Source organism: Heterocephalus glaber, unplaced genomic scaffold (genome assembly GCF_053883595.1).
Source record: "Heterocephalus glaber isolate CG9 unplaced genomic scaffold, H.glaber_assembly_v1.0 deba00001610, whole genome shotgun sequence".
In the NCBI taxonomy this organism is placed as follows: domain Eukaryota; kingdom Metazoa; phylum Chordata; class Mammalia; order Rodentia; family Bathyergidae; genus Heterocephalus; species Heterocephalus glaber.
The window spans coordinates 39659395-39679583 of record NW_028258381.1 but is presented as its reverse complement, the minus strand read 5'-3'; the positions used below and the strand labels follow the sequence as shown (position 1 = coordinate 39679583).

General features: G+C 44.8%; 1 protein-coding gene across 6 annotated transcripts in view; it reads left to right on the top strand.

Moving 5' to 3' along the window:
* Positions 1–20189, top strand: part of Smurf1 (SMAD specific E3 ubiquitin protein ligase 1) — a 129909-nt gene that overhangs the window by 101706 nt on the left and 8014 nt on the right. For 3 of the 6 annotated variants that reach the window (XM_021254789.2, XM_021254787.2, XM_021254788.2), the window contains exons 6-14: positions 518–593; positions 2255–2496; positions 3214–3298; positions 4466–4612; positions 5608–5806; positions 7930–8033; positions 16765–16960; positions 18137–18315; positions 19405–19542. In XM_021254789.2, coding sequence (XP_021110448.1) covers positions 518–593; positions 2255–2496; positions 3214–3298; positions 4466–4612; positions 5608–5806; positions 7930–8033; positions 16765–16960; positions 18137–18315; positions 19405–19542 — 1366 coding nt within the window. The remainder of the gene's footprint in view (positions 1–517; positions 594–2254; positions 2497–3213; positions 3299–4465; positions 4613–5607; positions 5807–7929; positions 8034–16764; positions 16961–18136; positions 18316–19404; positions 19543–20189) is intronic. The other 3 variants (XM_004840492.4, XM_004840493.4, XM_087196516.1) reach the window with 2 other exon arrangements.

Sequence of the window (20189 nt, the reverse complement as noted above, 5' to 3'; positions counted from 1 at the left end):
ATTTTCCTCAGTGGCGCCATGCCTGCCTGGCAAGTGCAAGGTCCTGAGTTCAATTTCTGGTACTGGAAAAAAAAATAGTAAGGTAACATAAAAGAACTGAACATTAGCTAGGTGTGGTCATGCTTGCCTATAATGCCAGCATATTGGAAGGCTGAGACCAGAGGATCTCAAGTTTGAGTCCTACCTGGGCAACTTAGGGAGACTTTGCCTCCAAACAAATAAACAATAACAAGACCCCCCCCCCCCAAACCTGACTGTCCTGTTTCATTGTGTTACTTTATGAGGAGCATAAGAAACACAGCCCCTTTTCTGTGCCACATTTTCACAGAGTGTTCTAAGGGGTATGTGGTGTATATAGCTACTGAAGTGAGATGCTTCACATTGAAAGGATGGGGGTGTGTGTCTACAGGTGCCTTTTTTTATACTATACATAAATGATACAATTTCAGTAGGTCACTTTACTGCAGTGTGTAAAATACCACTGGATTTTAACACAAGCCCTTCTTTTCCACTTTAGTCAGTTTACAGACAAGAGACAGAATAGGCCCTGGAGGGTCAGTGGTGGACTGCAGAGAACTGTTGGAAAATGAAGGGTACGTATGGCCGTGGCTTTGCCGGCACAGTGCTCAAAAATCAGTTGCTCTGGGCTCTCAGTAACCTTCCTATCTACCTGTCTCTGCTGGGCACTTGAGGTACACTTAGGCATTTTGGGATAAAATGTGCTCCATTTTACTTGTTTATAAAGCTGTGCATAAAAGACTCAGGACCCAACTGAGGGAGGCTCCCACAGGCCTCAAGGAACAGTTTGAGGATCAGTAAGAATTTTAAGTGCAGTGAATTGAAATCCATACAGTTCATTCATTTATTTATTTATCTATCAATTTCCATCCATAGAATATATTTAAAATCCATGAGTTCGTACTAAGGGGCTAAAAACCCAAAAACACTAAAAATAGAACAAAAAATTAAAAACCTCCCCATGAAAAATGTAATCATTATGTACTACAAACACGTACTAATAAAAATTTGAAAAAAATTTCAAAACCTCATTGGTCTCTGTTGAAATTTTGCAGTCTCCCACTGCCGACTTAGGCAGTGATCAATAATTGCTAACAGCCAGGTATGGTAGGTAAATCCCAGCACTGGAAGGCAGGAGGATCACAAGTTCCAGCCCAGCCAGGGCAACTTAGTGGGCTTATATCTTGGCAATACAGAGGAGGGAGGAGTGTGTTGACCTGCCCTAAGGGAATGGAGTAAACAACATCCTAAACAGGACATTTTAAGGGCAGACAGCCCTGTGCCTTCAAACACTACAAGAAATAAAACGAAGGAAATAGAAACTGTAAATAATGAAATAGGCCTGAGAGACAGAGACACTGAATTTACTAAATGCACCATGTGGGCTTTGTATCCTGATCTATGAGATAATTGGAGAAATTTGAACTCTGATATTTGATGATTTTTTTCAAAATTCGTATGCTTTTTTTAGTTGTGACAATGAGAAGAAGTCCTTGTGTGTTAGAGCCTTATGCTGGAATGCTTCAGGACAGCCCAGTGGAGGAGGAGGGGTGGGCAGGGGGAGGCAAGGCAGAGCCCTTCTCCGGTCCCTTCAGCTGTGAACGTATTAGGAAATTCCCAGTGTAAGAAGTTTTGAAAGAGCGCTTGCTTATTAAAGAAAACAGCCAGTAAGATAAATTGTCTTCAGACTTGCTCAGGTGATAAAGATTCATATTCAGAAGTACTTATTGTAGTTGTGGCATGTTACGTAACCAGAAGTCTATAGAGTAAAATAGCAAGCACAACGGATTTGATTTTAAATCAAGAGAAATAAGATCACATGTCATGTACTCCTTGTAGTACGCAGTTGGGCCTTCCACTTCTAACCTAGAGTGGCACTGTGTGGGTGGCCCTGGCCCTGACATACCTGGAACAGCACTAAAATGTGGCTCCCTTGGGCCACCTGTTCCTCTTGAAAGAGTCTCTCTTTAATTGTCACAAGATGAATTTTTAAAAACCACATACTTGGGCTGGGGATTTAGGTCAGTGGTTCTACCGGCTGCCTCACAAGTGGAAGGAAGGTCCCGAGTTCGATCCCCGGTACCAAAAAACAAAAACAAAACCACACATTTGAAAACTTGCAGTCATTAAAGTGGAATGGACACAGGCAGCAGCTGCACAGGGAGGGCAGGCGTGTGAAGTTCCAAGTGCATGTCCTATGGCTCCTACACCAGCTGTCATCACCCCACTCCCACAGGTCCGTGTATGAAGACTCGGGCCCTGGGAGGCCGCTTAGCTGCTTCATGGAGGAGCCTGCCCCTTACACGGATGGCACTGGTGCTGCCGCAGGTGGGGGCAACTGCAGGTTTGTGGAGTCCCCGAGTCAAGAGCAGAGACTGCAGGCACAGCGACTTCGGAACTCCGAGGTCCGAGGTTCACTGCAGACGCCCCAGAACCGGCCACATGGCCACCAGTCACCGGAGCTGCCTGAAGGCTACGGTGAGGCACAGTCTCAGGGTGCTCTGGGTTGGTGAATGCCATGTAGTCACTAAAAGCACCTTCCCTGCTAGTGTCCACATGGCTATGTCAAGACCAGGTGCCTGGGAGTTTCTGACAAATCTGGCTAATCATGAATCCTCAGCAATTGCACCAGCTTCTCAGTTTAGAAATCATATAAAAACTAATTTTACGCACTTTAACACCAAAGAGAACCCAGGTGATGGGCAGGTAAGTAGTGAGGGAGGCTGCAGTGGTCTGTCACTTGAATGTGGGAGAGATAGCAAGGGGCCAGGGCACAAGCTAAGGGCCACTTGTTCAATGCAGAGAGAAGGGTTGAGTGGAGGGCAATGTAACTGGATGGACAGATAACCCCACAGTGAGGGCAGGGGAGGACAGAGGGGAACCCTGCACAGGGCTTGAGGGGGTACCCCGCACAGAGGCACGGCTTCCAGCTCAGGGAAGGCACAGGAGAGTGCCAGGCCCACCCCACAGGAGGCAGGGCTGTTCCTGAGGAAGCCAGGTGGGGCCATGGCAGCTCTTGCCAGCCCTTCTCTCAGAATGTTAGTGCTGAGGGTGCAGTCCGGGCGCTTGAGGGCGGCGGCGGCAGTGCTCGTGTTGAAAGGAGGCTTAGAATTTGTGGAGTGATCACTAGAGGCCTGGTTGAAACTCCCCGTGGCACTGGGCATATCTAACTGTATTCCCTAATCTCTTGTGCAGAGCAGAGAACGACAGTACAGGGACAAGTTTACTTTCTGCACACACAGACTGGCGTGAGCACGTGGCATGACCCGAGGATACCCAGGTATGTTTCTAAATACCCTCAGAGCTGGTCTCCGCACTTGGTGTGGAAAACTAGCCCCTTCCAGGTGTGTTGCTCCCAGTTTAAACCGCAGGTACTTACTGATGAGGGCCATGAGACGGAGTCTGGGGTTTGCTTCCCATAAGTGGGGTGGGGGTGAGTGGGCTGTATCTGAAATAGGGTTGGCCATGAGCAGAGTCGGCTATGGAGCAGTTCATTGTGGCCTCTCTCTCTTTTTTCATGTGCTTAAAATCTTCCATAATAATAAGTTAAAAAGGAAATATAAAGACATTGTCACCCTTTCTCTCTTCGACTTTACTGTCCCTCTCGCAAAGCTTTTCTGTATGAATTCTTTCTACAAGGCCATACATCTTAGCCCAGGTCAGAGAGACTCCCCTGCCCCACAACAGAATTAAGTTTCTTTTTTTTTTTTCTAGAATACTATTACTACCTAATAAGATTTTTAGTAATGCTCATTTCTTTTTTATTCATAATTTGTTTCACCTGAGAATAAGCTTTCTGTGTTGGATTTTCCAAATCTATATTGAAGCTATGATTCAGTATAATTAGAACAGAAATATTACCTGCAGATGAATGAGGTATCTCTGTAGTCCCCACTGTAAGAGTGACGAGGTTTTGTGATAATTACGAAAGCATCCTGGTCAGTGATGCTATATTGAAGTAATTAATCAAGAATCTGGAAGCGAAAACACTTGTTTAATGGAAGTCAGCTCGAAGAGGAAAAGGTGTCCGCTGCTGCAGCTGTTCAGAGTGGCAAGTTTTCACATCCATGTGACATGTTCCTCTCTGCCTGGAGGGCGTGGGCCCCTCTGGGAACTATTCACTAAAGAAATCTTTCTGACCTTGAGTGTTTAGTTCAGGTAGCTCTCCCAGCATTCAAATGCTCACCACTAGCCCAAGAGTAGGCCCATGCTTAGGATGGTATCAGCTCAGGAAGCTCCATTGTTACCTATCAGGCACTGCTGCCATTCGCAGCACAGAGGCCTGGCCTTGGTGGGGTTTGGTGTAAGTAGCACCCAGACTGTCCCTCTCAGCAGAGCAGGCACAAGACACCTTGATAGGGACCCCTGTGGCTCCTGTCTCTGGACGGTTGATTTTACTCCTCTGGACTCAGTTGGATAAACCCTTCTTTATCTTCCATTTTGGTAGAGACCTTAACAGTGTGAACTGCGATGAACTTGGACCACTGCCACCAGGTTGGGAAGTCCGAAGTACAGTTTCTGGGAGAATATATTTTGTAGACCATAATAACCGAACCACCCAGTTTACAGACCCAAGGTTACATCATATCATGAAGTAAGACTTTGAAAAAATCTTTGTTGACCTCTTCCATCTAGTTTTTTTCCTGAATGTTTTCTTGTACTAATATTTTTCTTACTTCACTTACTGCCTTGTTTATTGGGCAGAGCATGAACAGAACAAGATACATATTTGGCAAACAATTGCATGTTTTAAACTCTTAAATTAATGTGAACACTTCTGAGGCTAAATGTTGTTTTCTGTACTGGCCGTGTAAATTAAAGCCACCCAGATGACAGCATGAAGCTGCTTCATTAACAAGGCTTGCACGTGCAGCAGGGTAAAGGGAGGTGTGGCTCTTCTTCCCAGTGCCGCTGTTCAGAGAAGCCCACTGCTGCCCTGTGCATCGTCATTCCTCAGTAGCCTGGAACTGGGAGTGACCTTGGGTCCCATGATCCATATCCTTGGTTTGCTGTGTTCTCAGGGCAAACATCACACAGCTAGTCTAAGAGGTAGCTGATATTAGTGGCAAACTTGAACAAGGTAAATGCCACTTTGTCTTTGTACTGGTCCTAGTCCTTTTATTGTACTGAAATTTTGCATTTAATGAGTGGGCTTAGGAGTCTCTTGGTGACCAAAATAAGGAATGGTTGCCACCAGATTTCACTCGAGGTGTTGGCTTTGTTGTATCACCTCCTTCCACTACAGAAAAAAAGATTTCCCATCAACTCCATTTTATTGTGACCACCGAGGCACATTTGATAGTATGCTTCTCAGTCGTGTGTGATAAATGCTCAGTAACTGATAGCAATTTCTGTTTTATTTGTGATGTATGAGACAGGTGGTGGCCTAGAATTGGAGCCCTAGACTTTAGTGTGCCCTAGACCTACATCTGGGCTGATGGCCACCATCGATGACTGTTACCTGTCTATGTACAGTTACTGGGGCAGTGAGAGAGCTCTCTTCTGAGCCACTGTTGCAAGTGGGCTCTGCTTACTGCTCGTTGGCCTGTGCATACACGGAGTGACTTGGCTATTTCTCCTCTTCACTAGTCACCAGTGCCAACTCAAGGAGCCCAGCCAGCCACTGCCCCTGCCCAGTGAAGGCTCTGTGGAAGATGAAGAGCTCCCTGCCCAGAGATATGAAAGAGATTTGGTCCAGAAACTGAAAGTCCTCAGACATGAACTGTCACTTCAGCAACCCCAGGCTGGGCATTGCCGCATCGAAGTTTCCAGAGAAGAAATATTTGAGGTATAAGTGTGTCAGTCAGGTTAGACTCTTCAGCCCTGTGGATAAACAGCCAGGATGACTATGGGCTCCTTTGTTGTTAAATGTCCTGCCCTGGGGGTGTTTTGTTCTCTGCTGAGCCCTGTCTCCTGCAGGTGTTAATGGATATTCTGGGTGTGGACTCAGTATGGCTCTGGGAAATGCAGGTTTCTCATGACCAAGGCTCAAGTAGAGACAAGGAACTATATTTCCTCTTATGCCAACAGTTTAAAAACTAGACAGTGACTGAAATGAAAACCTAAAGATTTGGGCAGGAACTGGTACTGTCTCTATGTTGTGCAGATTGGGTGTTCCTCAGACCTGTGTACCCCTCCTGTGGGGAGATATCTGCATGGCGTTTCCTCAGAGGCACTTCATTCTCAGAGAAGCCAGTGGCTACATAGCCTCTGGTCTCCGCTGGGAGTAGGGAGAGCAGATCCAGGGAGGGCCTGGTCCCTAATGCAGCTGACCCCCAGGACTGGGGTCTCTGCATGGACTGAACCCTTCACTCAAGAAAGAGGATGGCAAGGTGACAGGTCAGAGGCCTTTGGGCCGCGTCCCACCCTCTCACGTGGAGACATTTGCAGAAGGTGCCGTGTGAGGCTGAGTATAATCCTAGCACTCTGGAAAGCTGACCAGGAGGATTGCAGGTTGAGCCCAGCCAGGGCAATCCAGTGACTTAGCAAGACCCTGACTCAAAATTTAAAACTAAAAATGGATTCGGGATCTATTTCAGTGCAGAGGCCCTGGGTTTAATGTCTAGTACCTGGAGGGGAAAAAATCATACCAAAGGTACCCCCAGGAGGCAAAGAGCTGTGGCACCTGAGGGCTGTCCTAGGGCGAGGCCACCACACAGGGTGCTGAGCCCCTTCCCACGGCAGCACAGACGGAGGCAGCCCAGCTGTGTGGGCATAGCAGCCCTTGGTGGGTGGGGTGGTCTGCAGTTCCTCGGTTTGCCCACTAAGCAGTCTTTAACAGTTGGCAAAGGTGGAAAAGACTTGAATTGTTGCTGCCAGATCAGTTCCACTAGCATTCCTATTCTTGTCTGGGATGAGAGAGTTTGAACTGCATTAACTTTGAAACATTAAAAGATTCTCTTTTTTTGGAGACAGGGTCTCACTATGTAGTTCAGGCTGGCTCTGAACTCACTGTGAGCAAGCCTCGGACACATGGTGATGCTCTTGCCTCAGTTTCCCAAGTGCTGAGATTATAAGTGTGCACCTCGATGCCTGGCCATGAAAGGGTTCTTGAGTGTCCCATCGGTGGAAATAACTACAAACAGCTCCTGCCACCTGGACTGCCCAGTCTGAGGGAATGCCAGGCCGACCACCTGTTTCCTGTGCTTTGCCCAAGCGACTTAATATCTCACTTAGACCCCCCCCTTTTTTTTTTTTTTCGTACAGGGGATTGAACTTGGGACCTTGCTCTTGCAAGACAGGCGCCAGAACCACTGAGCTACATCCCCGGCCCCTCTTTTGCTTTTTGACTCAGTGGAAAATTAGGTGTGATTTTTCTATTCAGCTATTAAAACAGGCTCAGAATTCTTTAAACGCCCAGATTCTAATGATGTCTTCATTTTGGTTAAAATACAAAAATTGTTTATAGGGCATATTAAAGTTAATTTGTAGAGAGAAAATCAACCCAAAGGAAGACATGTGTCCTTAAGTTCTTCATGATTGTGCTGAACACATAGTTACATGTTTCCTTCCAGATTAGCATGACCTGGCTTGCACTTGTCTTCCTGTTATCTCTGAAGGAGAAGTTACAGGAGAAAACAGGACGGAATGTAGTAGATGCAGGGGTCGAGCTGGAGTAGGAGCCACATGAAATTTGCGTTTGAATAGATGCTTATTTTTAATCAGCCTATTATCAGTATCCTTTAATCTTTTTATAAGTTAAAGAATAAAAAGAATCCTTCTCTCTGATGTCATTTTTTTTTATATAAACTAAGCCTAAACCGAGTAGCTTGAAAGCATTTGTTTTTTATTTTTTATTTATTTATTTATTTTTGGTATCGGGGATTGAACTCAGGACCTTGCGCCTGCAAGGCAGGTGGCAGAACCACTGAGCTAAAACCTGGGCCCTGATGATGTCATTTTGATATGTAGGAGTCATACCGTCAGATTATGAAGATGCGACCAAAAGACCTGAAGAAGCGGCTGATGGTGAAGTTCCGAGGGGAGGAAGGTTTGGACTATGGTGGAGTGGCACGGTGAGGAGCCGTTTACCCTTCTGTGCTGTGTGGGTTTAGCGTGGCTGTGGCTGTGGCTGTTTGCAGAGGGAGCTGGAAGCCCCTTGCTTCCTAAGTACCACTCCCCAGGCAGTACAAGTCTTGTATTGTCGCTGCTTGTATGTCTTTTTTATTAGAGTTTGGTATTAGAGATTGAACCCAGGGCTTTCCCACTGAGCCACAGCCCCACCCCCCACCCCCCAGTGTTGAGACAGAATCGAAGTTGCCCGTGCTGAGCTCAAACTTGCAGTCCTCCCAACTCAGCCTCTCAGAATGCTGGGATCATGGCTGTGTGTCATAATGCCCAGCTGTGTTTACTTCTCATGGCTAGAACTACACTTCCAGACTCACCCCTTCTTCAGCTCACATGCTTGAACCTGCAACACAAAGGACCTGCTCCTGAAGCTAACAGGAAAGTGGCCTTGCTTTTCGCATCACAAGATCTCCAGCCAGGAGGGGAGAGGATATGTAAATTGCATTTGTATCTAAAAAATGTAATGAAATACAATTTTGAAATTTTGGTCACAATATCTTTTAAAAAGATGTATTGGTACATTTTAGGTATACAATATAATGACATTCATCATTGGTAATTTGTTCCTTTACATAACCTCTCTTGGTTCTTGTCCCCCCCCCCACCGCCTTCCCCGCCTTCCCTTCAACCCCTCCATCCCTCCTTATTTGCAAAGACTTTGTTTCCAGTTTTTCATTTTCTCATATTAATTCCATTCCCTTCTTTCCTTTCCCCTACCCCTCCCACTTCCCCTTCCCCTTTGCCCCTTTTCTTCCTATTTCACATTATCTCTTATACCTTTTAGTCCTTATTTACACATTCATTTTCTTACACCAGAGAAACTATTCAGTATTACACGTGTGTCCTATTTATTTCACTTAAGAGTATCGCCTCATTGTGCATCTATTTAGCTATAAATGTCTCTAATTTCTCATTTTTTATGGCTGAGTAGTACTCCATTTTATAATAAAAACACATTTTCTTTATCCAGTCTCCACTTGATGGGCATTTGGGCTGTTTCCAAGTTTTAGCTATTACAAACTGTGCTGCTATGAACATGGGCGCACATATATCACTGTGGTATGATTCTTTTAATTCTTTGGGGAAGATCCCCAGCAGTGGAATAGCGGGGTCAAATGGGACCTGTAGTCCTAGCTCTTTGAGGTATCTCCATACTGATTTCCACAGTGGTTGCCCCAGTCTACACTCCCACCAGCAGTGGAGCAGGGTTCCTCTTTCCCCACAGCCCTGCCAGCATTTGTAATTGGTTGATTTCATGATAGCAGCCATTCTATCTGGGGTGAGGTGGAATCTCAGCATTGTTTTCATTTGCATCTCTTGATGACCAGTGATGTGGAACATTTTTTCATATGTTTATTTGCTATTTCTACTTCTTTGTCTGAGAAATGTCTGTTCATCCCATTTTTGGATTGGGTCTTTCAATTTGGGAGGTCTGATATTTTTTTAAAGTTCTTTATAGATTCTAGATAGTAGACCTTTGTGGTGAGGAACAGCAGATGAAAATCTTTTCCCACATTGTGGGTTGTCTCTTCACACTGCTGGTTGTTTCTCTTGCTGTGCAGAAGCTTTTTATTAAGAAGAGATCCCACTTGTTGATTGTTTGTGCTAGTTCACGAGCAACTGAGGTTTTGTTCATAAAATCTTTTCCTACACCAATGTCTTCAAGAGTTCTACCTAACCTCTGTTCCAGCCGGTTCAGTGTTTCTGTTTTAATATGTAGATCTTTAATCCAGTTTGATTTTAGTTTAGTCCATGGTGAGAGATACAGGACTAGTTCTAATCTTTGTCAAGTTGAAACCCAATTTTTCCAGTACCGTTTATTAAAGAGGCTATCTTTCCTCCAGTGAGGGTGTTTGGCTCCTTTGTCGAATATGAGGTGGCTGAGTGTGTCTGGCGTTTCTGCATCTTCTAATCTGTTCCTCTGGTCCTCAGGTCTGTTTCTTTGCCAGTACCATGCTGTTTTTATCACAGTAGCTTTGTAGTTTAGTTTCACGTTGGGGGTTGTGATACCCCCTGCCATGTCTCTGTTACCTAGAATTGCTTTTGCTATTCTGGGTCTCTTCTTGTTCCAAATGAATTTTTGGATTGTTTCCTCAAGGTCCGTGAAGTATGCTCCTGAAATTTCATTTGGGAGTGCATTGAATCTATATAGCAGTTTTGGAAGTATGGCCATTTTCACTATGTTGATTCTTCCTACCCAGGAGCAAGGGATGTATTTCCATTTTCCGATATTGTCTTCAATCTCTCTTTTCAGAGTGCTATAGTTTTCAGAGAAGAGGTCTTTGATTTCTTTCGTTAGGTTGATTCCTAGGTATTTCAGGTTTTGGATGCTATTGTGGAAGGAATTGTTTGCCCTATTTCTCTCTCAGTGAGTCTGTCATTGGTGTAGAGGAAAGCTATTGATTTTTGTGTGTTGACCTTGTAACCAGCTACTTTACTGAATTTGGTTATTAAGTCTAGAAGACTTTTGGTGGAGTTCTTGGGATCTTCTATATAGCGTATCATGTCATCTGCAAATAATGACAGTTTGACTTCTTCATTTCTTATCTTTATTCTTTTTGTTTCTTTCTCTTGTCTAATTGCCATGTCTAATGTTTCCAAGACTATATTGAACAGGAGTAGTGATAATAGACATCCTTGTCTTGTTCCTGATTTTAGTGTGAAGAATTTCAGTTTTTGACCTTTTAGTATGATATTGACTGTTGGTTTTTCATAGATGGCTTTTATCAAATTGAGGTAGAGACCGTCTGTTCCAATTTTTTGTAGGGATTTTATCATAAATGTGTGTTGGATTTTGTCAGATGCTTTTTCTGCAGCTATTGAGATGATCATATGGTTTTTGTCCTTGGCTCTATTGATATAGTGTATTACATTGATTGATTTGCATATGTTGAACCAACCCTGCATCCCTGGGATGAATCCCACTTGATCAGGGTGTATGATCTTCTGCATTCTGTTTGGCAGTATCTTATTAAGGATTTTTGCATCTATGTTCATTAGTGAGATTGGCCTATAGTTTTCCTTTTTGGTTGGGTCTGTCTCTGCTTTGGGGATCAAGGTGATGCTTGCTTCCAGGAATGAATTTGGGAGTATTGCTTCCCTTTCAATTTCATTGAAGAATTTAAGCAGTAATGGCAGTAGCTCCTCTCCAAATGTCTTGTAGAATTCATCAGTGAAGCCCTCAGGACCCAGGCTTTTCTTAGTTTTTAAGTTTTTAATTACATTATCAATTTCTTTAATTGATATTGGGTTGCTTAGAATTTTTAGGTCTTCTTCCTTCAACTTTGGTAATTCATACATATCTAGGGATCTGTCCATTTCTTCTGTGTTTTCCATCTTATTGACGTATAGGTTCTCGATGTAGGTATTGATGATCCTCTGGATTTCTACTGGGTCCGTTGTAATTTCATCCTTTTCATTCCTAATTGCATGGATTTGGGCCATTTCTTTCCTTTTTCTGATAAGGTTGGCTAAGGGTCTGTCAATTTTGTTGATTCTTTCGAAGAACCAACTCTTGGCTTCATTGATTTTTTTGTATTGTTCTCTTAGTCTCCATTGCACTGATTTCTGCTCTGATCTTTATAGTTTCCTCCCTTGTATGAGCTTTGGGTTTGTCCTGCTCTTCTTTTTCTAGAAGGTTGAGGTTCAGCATCAGGTTGTTTAATTGGGCTCGCTCTGTTTTCCTAATGTGTGTATTCACTGCTATGAATTTCCCTCGTAAGACTGCTTTCATTGTGTCCCATAGATTCCGATATGTTGTATTGTCATCATTGTCATTTAATTGAAGGAACTGTCTGATTTCTTCTTTAATTTCCTCTGTGACCCATTGGTTATTCAGAAGTGTGTTGTTCAATTTCCATGTGTTTATGAAATTCTTGCGGTTTCTTTTGCTCTTGATCCCCAATTTCAGCGTGCTGTGCTCTGATAATATACAGGGGATAACTTCAGTTCCTTTGCACTTACTTAAACGTGTTCTCTGAGCAACTGTGTGGTCTGTTTTGGAGAATGACCCATGTGCAACTGAGAAGAATGTGTATTCTGATTTTGTGGGGTGAACACTCTGTAAACATCTGTTAAGTTCATTTGTTCACGAGTTCAATTGAGTTCTAGTATTTCATTACGTATTTTTAGTCTAGTTGATCTATCTATTTGTGACAGTGGGGTGTTGAGGTCCCCCACTACAGTTGTATTAGTGCTTATTTGATTTTTCATGTCCGTTAGTATTTGTTTTACATAGTTGAGTGCACTAGTGTTTGGTGCATAGATATTTATGATTGTCATCTGTTCCTCTTGCTTTGTTCCCTTTATAAGTATGTAGTGTCCTTCTTTGTCTCTTAATCAGTGTTGGTTTGAAATCTACTTGATCTGCAAAGAGGATAGCTACTCCTGCTTTTTTTCGGGTTCCTGTCACATGGAGTATTGTTTTCCACCCTTTAACTTTGAGTCTGTGAGTTTCTTTTTGAGTTAAGTGTTTCCTGAATGGAGCATATTGTTGGATCTTGCCTCTTGACCCATTCTGCTGGTCTATTTCTTTTGATTGGTGAATTGAGACCATTAACATTGATAGTTATAACTGATATGTATTGACTTATCCTTGTCATGACTTTTTTGTTGTTGTTGGAGTCTCCCCTTTTGTGTTTAATTTCTTGTCATGCCCGATGGAGTCATTCTGCCTTACTTCCTGGGGTTGTGATCCTCAGTGTCTGTTCCTAGGATATTGTGTAAAATTTTTTGGAGTGCCGGTTTGGTATTCATGAAGTTCCTAAGGTGCTCTTTGTCATGAAAGTATCTTATTTCGCCATCCATTTTGAAAGACAGTTTTGCAGGGTACATCAGTCTGGGTTGGAGGCTATGTTCCTTTCAGGCTTGAAATACATCACTCCAGGCTCTTCTTGTCTTGAGGCTTTGCATTGAGAAGTCTGCTGTGATTCTGATGGGCTTTTCTTTGTATGTGATTTGTTTCTTTTGTCTAACTGCTTATAGAATTTTGTTCTTCTGTTAGGTTTCTGGAATCTTATCTATTGTATGCCTATGTGTAGATGTTTTTTGATCATGGCTATTTAGAGTGCTATGTGCGTCACTTATCTGTATGTCAAGTTCTTTTCCCTTGCTTAGAAAGTTTTCTGCCATCACTTCTGTGAAAAGTTTTTTTTATGTCATCTGCACTCTCTCCTGTTCGTTGACTCTGATTAGCCTTATATTATTCTTCTTTGCATTGTCTAGCAGCTGCTGGATTGATTTCTCATGGTCTCTTACTATTTTTAAGACATTTTTCTTTTCCTGGTCACTAATTGCCATCTTATCTTCTATATCTGAAATTCTGTCCTCACATTGGCTCATTCTGCTGCATAGACTTTCAGTGGAGTTTTTAATCTCCTGGAAATCTGTTTGCATCTGTTTTATGGATTCCATTTGTTTCCTATGTTGGGATTCCATCATATTCCTCAGCTCCTCTATTTTTTTATCTGTGTCTTCTCTAGATTTATTCATCATGCCTTGCACTGTGGGCACAATCTCTGCTGTTATCTGAGAAATTATTTCTGATTTCTTTTTTCCCAGATCCTCTTTTGTTGCCAGTTGAGGGAGTCCAGGTGGTTGAGTATCAGAGTGTTCCACCTGGTTTCCCTTTGGGGTTGCTGTAGGTGATCCAGAAGTTTTGTTTTGAGGCTTGTTTACGTGTCTTCTCATTTCATGGGGGAGGGGGGTGGAGGTGCAGAGGGATGTGTGCTGCTGGGCCCGTGTGGCTCACCTCCTTGGTGCTGGGGAGTGGTGGTTCAGCTCCTCTGCGCTGGGGATAGCTTCGCTCCTCGGCACTCAGGGCTGGTCCAAATAATTTAAGTAAATAATTTAAAGAATATATTAGATTGCTAAATTGCTAAGCCTAAGCTCAAACTTGCGATCCTCCTGCTTTAGCTTCCCAGAGTACTGGGGTTAGAGTGGTGGCTGCATTGTATCTTTTGACATCCCCTTCCCTCTGCCATTCTGATGTGGAGCTTTTCTCCCCAGTGATTCTCTAGCCCTTCTGCCCAGGGGTTGTCAGGAGCCAGTGCTGGCTGGATCCACAGTTCTGTCGGTCCCAAGCTTCCTTTCTTGGGTTACTCCCTTGTACAATGGGCTGTGTTATGTGATTTTCCTTTTCTTGCCTGCATCTCCCAACAGACATAAACCACCTCAGTGAGTAGGTGTGTTTTCCTCACCCCACAGCTCCTAGAAACAGTGCCTCATACCCAGCAAGGGCTTCTCTCCAGTGTCTGCTGTAGGAAGGGGCTTTCCTGCCTCTGCTTCTTGCTTTGGTCATTCTGAAATACCTATTACTCAAATATTCGGTTCCCTCCACTTATCCTCTGTGTTCCCCCCACTTTTTGCTTTCCCATATCTTTTTCCTTCTCCCCTTCCCTACTTTCTACAAGATTTCTTCAACATGTTTTCCAGTGTTTCAAAAAAGTTTTTAGGTTTGTTTTCTAAATCACCATAACATACTCATTTATTGAATTCCATTGTAATAAAATATAAAAGAAAAGAATGAAGAATAATGTATCTATCATATGATTGGATCTTCTCACAGGAGAGTGCCCCTGTAATTTGCATGTCCCTGTAGGAATTGTATTTATTCACTAACCATCTACACTACCCAGTCAGTTGGGCATGGTAGCATACACCTGAATGGATGGCTGAGGCAGGAAGACCACAAGTTCAGGCCCTATCTGGGCAGCTTAGTGAGAGCCTGACTCAGAAAATAAAAAAGAGATGGGGCTTTAGCTCAGTGGAAGGCCCTGGGTTCAATCCTGAGTACCGCAAAAACAAAACCACCATGTCACAAGGTCTTAGGAGCACGATAGCCAAACAATGTATTCTTTGTCCCCTGCACCTCCTACTCAGGCAAAAGGCTTCTCTGTCCGATGAGTTCAGGTATAAGTCAAAGAATTACAAAGGCTAGATTTGAACCCACAACTCTAGTAGGTGCCACATAGGAGCCCATGGTCCTCTGACAGTTTGTAGTAATAGTGGTCCAGTCTTGAGAAGTCAGGGTGGGAAAGCCTTACACCCCCACCATTTTTTGGTTAGACTATTTTAGTCTGATCATTTTTTGTGCATTTTCTATTTTTCTTGGGCACATACTTTTTATTTGTGTTTATCCTCTTATCTTGGCTACTTTTCTCACAAAATACTCAATGCCCAACATTAAAGGAGGAAAGGTTTATTTTAGCTCAGTTTGTAGAGGATTTATTCCGTAGTCAACTGGTTCCAAGGCAGAGGGGCAGGGCAGAGCAGGAAGGAGGCAGCACAGTAACAGTGCCAGCAGCAGCTGGCCTTCTTTCTGTCCTTTTCTATTCCATCCAGGTTGCCCGCCCTGTGGGAGCTGCCACCCACACCCAGGTTGGGGCACCCTTAATCCCAGTATCACAGCCTAGATCCAGTCAGCTCTGAAAAGCCCCACCTGTGGGTGCATGAGGCTATGGGGGAGATCTAGACACAGCCACGACACCTCCTGTCCTCTCTTTGGCTTCATTGCTGTGTCTTTTCTGTGTAAAAGAGTAAGAAATCCCAGAATCAAACCTGAGGCTGCTGTCCATGAGTGTTGCATACTGGAAGGAGTTCTGAACAAGAGGAATGGCAGGTTGCAGCCTGGAAGGGATCTGCATGGGGACCTCCCACCGACCCAGACCTGAGCCACAGCACAGGAATCATACTTTTCTTTTTCAGCAGGTTTTGATTTTGAAGTTTTTAAGGAAATAATAAAATGATGCAAACATTAAAGGAATTCACAAAATTATAGAACTAATAACCCCTCTGGATTTAGAAACTCTTAGAATTAATATTTTTAAAATCTAAACTAGTTTTATTTTTTATTTGTTTTTGTTTTGTGGTACTAGGGATTGAGCTACATTCTCAGCCTTTGTGAGTTTTTTTGTTTTTTGTTTTGTTTTTGGTACCGGGGATCGAACTCGGATCCTTGAGCTTGCGAGGCAGGCGCTGGAACCACTGAGCTAAACCCCAGCAAGTTTTTTTATTTTAGACAGGATCTTGCAAAGATGCTCTGGCTTGGGCCTAAAGCTGAGATCCTCCTGCCTCAGTCTTTTAGAGTGACGGGATTCCAAGCATGCACCACGATGCATGACTTAAACTAGTTTTTTAAATTACAAAAGCGGTAAATGTTTACAGCAAAAAACAGAAGTTGAGCAGAAAGTTATGAAGGGAAAAAGTCATTCTTAAGCAGTCCCTCCTCTGCTTCTCTAGACTTTGAAATATGTTCACTTTATAATAAAACACTTTATTTTAGAAAATTTTGAAACCAGAAATAAGTGAAAGAAAACACAAAAGTGACCCAGAACCCTAATCGTGAAGTCGCCTGGTGTTGAGGAGAAGGCCATTTTGTCAGGGACTGTCACCTCACCTCCATGCATGTTGCCTGCAGTTTGGCCTTTGCCAACTTCTGAGGCGGCCTCAGGTGAGGGCAGCAGGACTGGCAGATGGCCTGCAGGGAACCCAGGTCACTTGTCATCTCTTCTCAGCTGCAGGGCTGCTGGGCTCTGGTCACTCTGTGGTCAGCTGTGCCATGAGGTACTCCTGGACACGGCATTTCACCTGGCTTGTTTGCCCCATCTGTGCATGTCGAACCCTTCAGAGCAGACATCCTGTTCACCTGCTCCTTTCTGTTGTATGTCTTTGGCCTTCTAGGGCAAGAGTGAAATGGCCCTTTTGTGAAGATCTAGGCACAGAACTCTCAGCACATATGAGCTTTGTTGTTGTTGTTCCTAGGGAATGGCTTTATTTGTTGTGCCATGAAATGCTGAATCCATATTATGGACTCTTCCAGTACTCCACGGACAACATTTACATGTTGCAAATCAACCCAGATTCTTCAATTAACCCTGTAAGTATGCGTAAGGAGATTGGGGTTTATTTGGGGAGTTTTCAAGGTGCATTTTCAGTGTCAGTCCTGGTTTTTGGCTTATTCGCTGTAGATGTAGAGACCAGAGTAAGCATAGTCTTGAAGGCAGACCCCAGACCCCAGGCAGTCGTGTTTTCAAGCGGAGTACAGGAGATGGAGCTGGTCATACAGCGGGCACTTCACTGCCACTTAGGCACCACGGTGCAGAGCCTGTTGGTCCAGAGTGTTGTCTGAGAAGTGGGTTATGAGGTCTAGCCTCCACTTCCCCGTCAGCCTTGCCAGCCACACGGGCTGACACTTGGGGCATGCACATACTTGAGAGAGGGCCTCGTGGCTGGGGTGGGTCCTGGAGTTCCTGTGGGGCTGTGTCCCCTCAGCCGCTGTCAGGACCGCCAGGGCCAAGCCCCGGAGTGTTCAGATGTGGAAAAGCCTTCAGTCAACTTGGAAGTGAAGTTTTGCCAACTTTTCCAAGCTGATTATAATTCAACCCTGAAAGTAGAAATGTGAGGTTTCCTAGTTAAAAACTGGAACAGCCCAGCCCTGGTTTTAGAATGGTTTTTTCCTTTTTTTTTTCTTTTTTTGGTGGTGCTGGAGATCGAACCCAGGACCTCGTGCATTCTAGGCAGTTGGTATACTGTGGAGCCACACCCCAGTTTTCCTTTACTTTTTCACTTGACTCATTCATGCTTGCTTTCCCCTGTGCCCTCCGCGCCATAGATAGCATTGGGCCTCGGAGAGGAGCAAGGGGAACTGCCCGTGGCTCTTTCCTTTTGAGGGGAATAGGAAGGTAAGGCAGGGCTGCTTTGTGCAGGACTCTGCGCTTGGCTTCATTCTCCGCTGTCGCCATGTTGAAATTCTCAGTTTCTGAAAAAGGATCTTTGCATTTTCATTTTGCACTGGACCCCTGCAAGTTATGTGGCAATTCTGAGGAAGTGTCAGGCCTGAACATATAAAACATCCCACTAATCCACAGGAGAGGCAAGCTCTAAATTCCAGCTCCCTAAGCAGCCTTATTCCATCATGAGCGTAAACTCTAAGCAACTTAAGTTCAGTGCTCACCAGTTCACCAGACAGCCTCACAGGAAGCCTGGAGGAAGCTGAGCCCCACCTTGGCTGCTCAGTTCCTAACGAATTCATGTTCTCTGCTGCCCCCTACAGGACCATCTGTCTTATTTCCACTTTGTGGGTCGGATCATGGGTCTGGCTGTGTTCCATGGACACTATATAAATGGGGGCTTCACAGTTCCCTTCTATAAGCAGCTTCTCGGGAAGCCCATCCAGCTGTCTGACCTGGAGTCAGTGGACCCTGAACTTCATAAGAGCCTGGTGTGGATTCTGTAAGTATCAGCTCATGTTCAGCCACCTGAAGACTCACAACAGGGCTTGGCTTGGAGCATGGCCGACTGTGTGTATACACATGCTTGTGTGCATATGTTTTGGGGAAAGTGTGAAGTTGGAGAAGGGAAATAAGGAAACTACTATATTACAACAAGAAACAACAGATTTAACCAAATTACAAAATTGACTGACCTTTCTTATGACATTGGCCAGTTTCTCCTCATGGGCTAGTTTCTTTGGTTGTTTCCTTGAGTTATTATGGTCTGATTATAAATGTCAGTGGCTATTCCCAGCCTGGGGTGTGGGAGGAGAAAGAGAGCCCACAGGATCTCTCGTTAATCTGTAGAGGGGCCAAGAAAGTATTGAGACAAAATGAGTGTTTAGCCCCCTTACCATAAACACTCTTGGGAGTGGCAGGACAGATGCTGCTGTGGAGCTGGAGCTGAGTCAGGGCTCCACTGCCTCTTCTGGGTTTTTCTTGGTTTTTTGTTCCTCTTGGGTTTTACATGCTCCATTTGGAGGTTCTTGAGCCAGGAGTCAGGGTCACCTCCTTCTGGGGATCTTCCCCTCTGTGTCTTAAACAGAGCAGATTAGGGCTGGGGATTTAGCTCAGTGGTGCTGCGCCTGCCTTGGAAGCGTAAGTTCCTGAGCTCAATCCCTGGTACTGGGGGGAGAAAAAGAAAGAAAGAAACAGAGCAGATTAAAGAGCCAGAGTTGCCTTCTGAGTGGTTGTGTGTGAGAACGGGTGTGTGTGAAAAGGCTGCCTTGAAAGGGGGCAGGTCACGGTGCCAGGGCGGCATCCTCAGGGCGCAGTTCTTTGACTCCGTCACCTCTTCACAGTCTCTTCCTTCTTGCCCAGACTCAGGGCAAAAAGCAGTTCAGTCGCGTGGTGGAGCAGCGTGGGCCCTTCCCGGGCATGCGAAGGCGAAGTTGGGGACACAGGAACAGCAGCCACGCCTTCTGGCTCATGCAGCACCAGCGCTTCAGGCCCTGCTGGCTTCTGTTCACAGAGTTCCCTCCTCTTCCTTTCTTCGGGACTGGGTGACGGCACAGGTGTGACAACCACATGTCTCTGTCTTCTTTGGCAGAGAGAACGACATCACTCCCGTTCTGGATCACACGTTCTGCGTTGAGCACAATGCTTTTGGGAGGATTCTTCAGCACGAGCTGAAACCCAATGGCAGAAATGTGCCCGTCACTGAGGAGAATAAGAAGGAATATGTGCGGTAACGTCCAGGGCATGCCTGGGGCGGCCTGGGTGCAGCGGGTTCATGTTCGGGTTGGCATGGCTTCTGCACGAGGCTTGCCTCTCCCTAAGGGCACTTGTGAGCAGAATCATGTGAGCAGAGGCAAATTCCAGTCAGGCTTGGCTTCTGCCACCGGGTGCAGCTGTGACAGAGCCCAAGCCAGGAAGCACTCACATGGCCGCCTGACTGGGGCAGAAAGCTGAGCCCAGGGAGAGCAGCAGGCCCCAGAGGCGCTATGCTGCCAGTCCCCAGGGAGTCCTCTCCAGTGTTGTGGGGCCACCTCTTGCTTGAGGCAACCCAGCATAGGGACCAGTCACTTGGATTAGAGACTCCGAAATGTGGGCACGTATACTCTCAGAGTGATGCAGTTTTCACACTGCCCTTTATTTTACTTCCAAATGTACTTAATTATACCACTTGATCTAGCAGGCCAAGTTAAGTCCTACTGCTGGTTTTAGTAAAACTTCAGAATATGTAGGGGAACATGCTGAGGGGTTTTTTCCCTGTGGTTTTGTTTGGTTTTTCGGTACTAGAGATTGAACTTTGGGTGTTCACACTGAGCTACCTCCCCACCCCAATTTTTAGAGACAGGATTTTGCTAAGTTGCCCAGACTGGGCTAGAACTT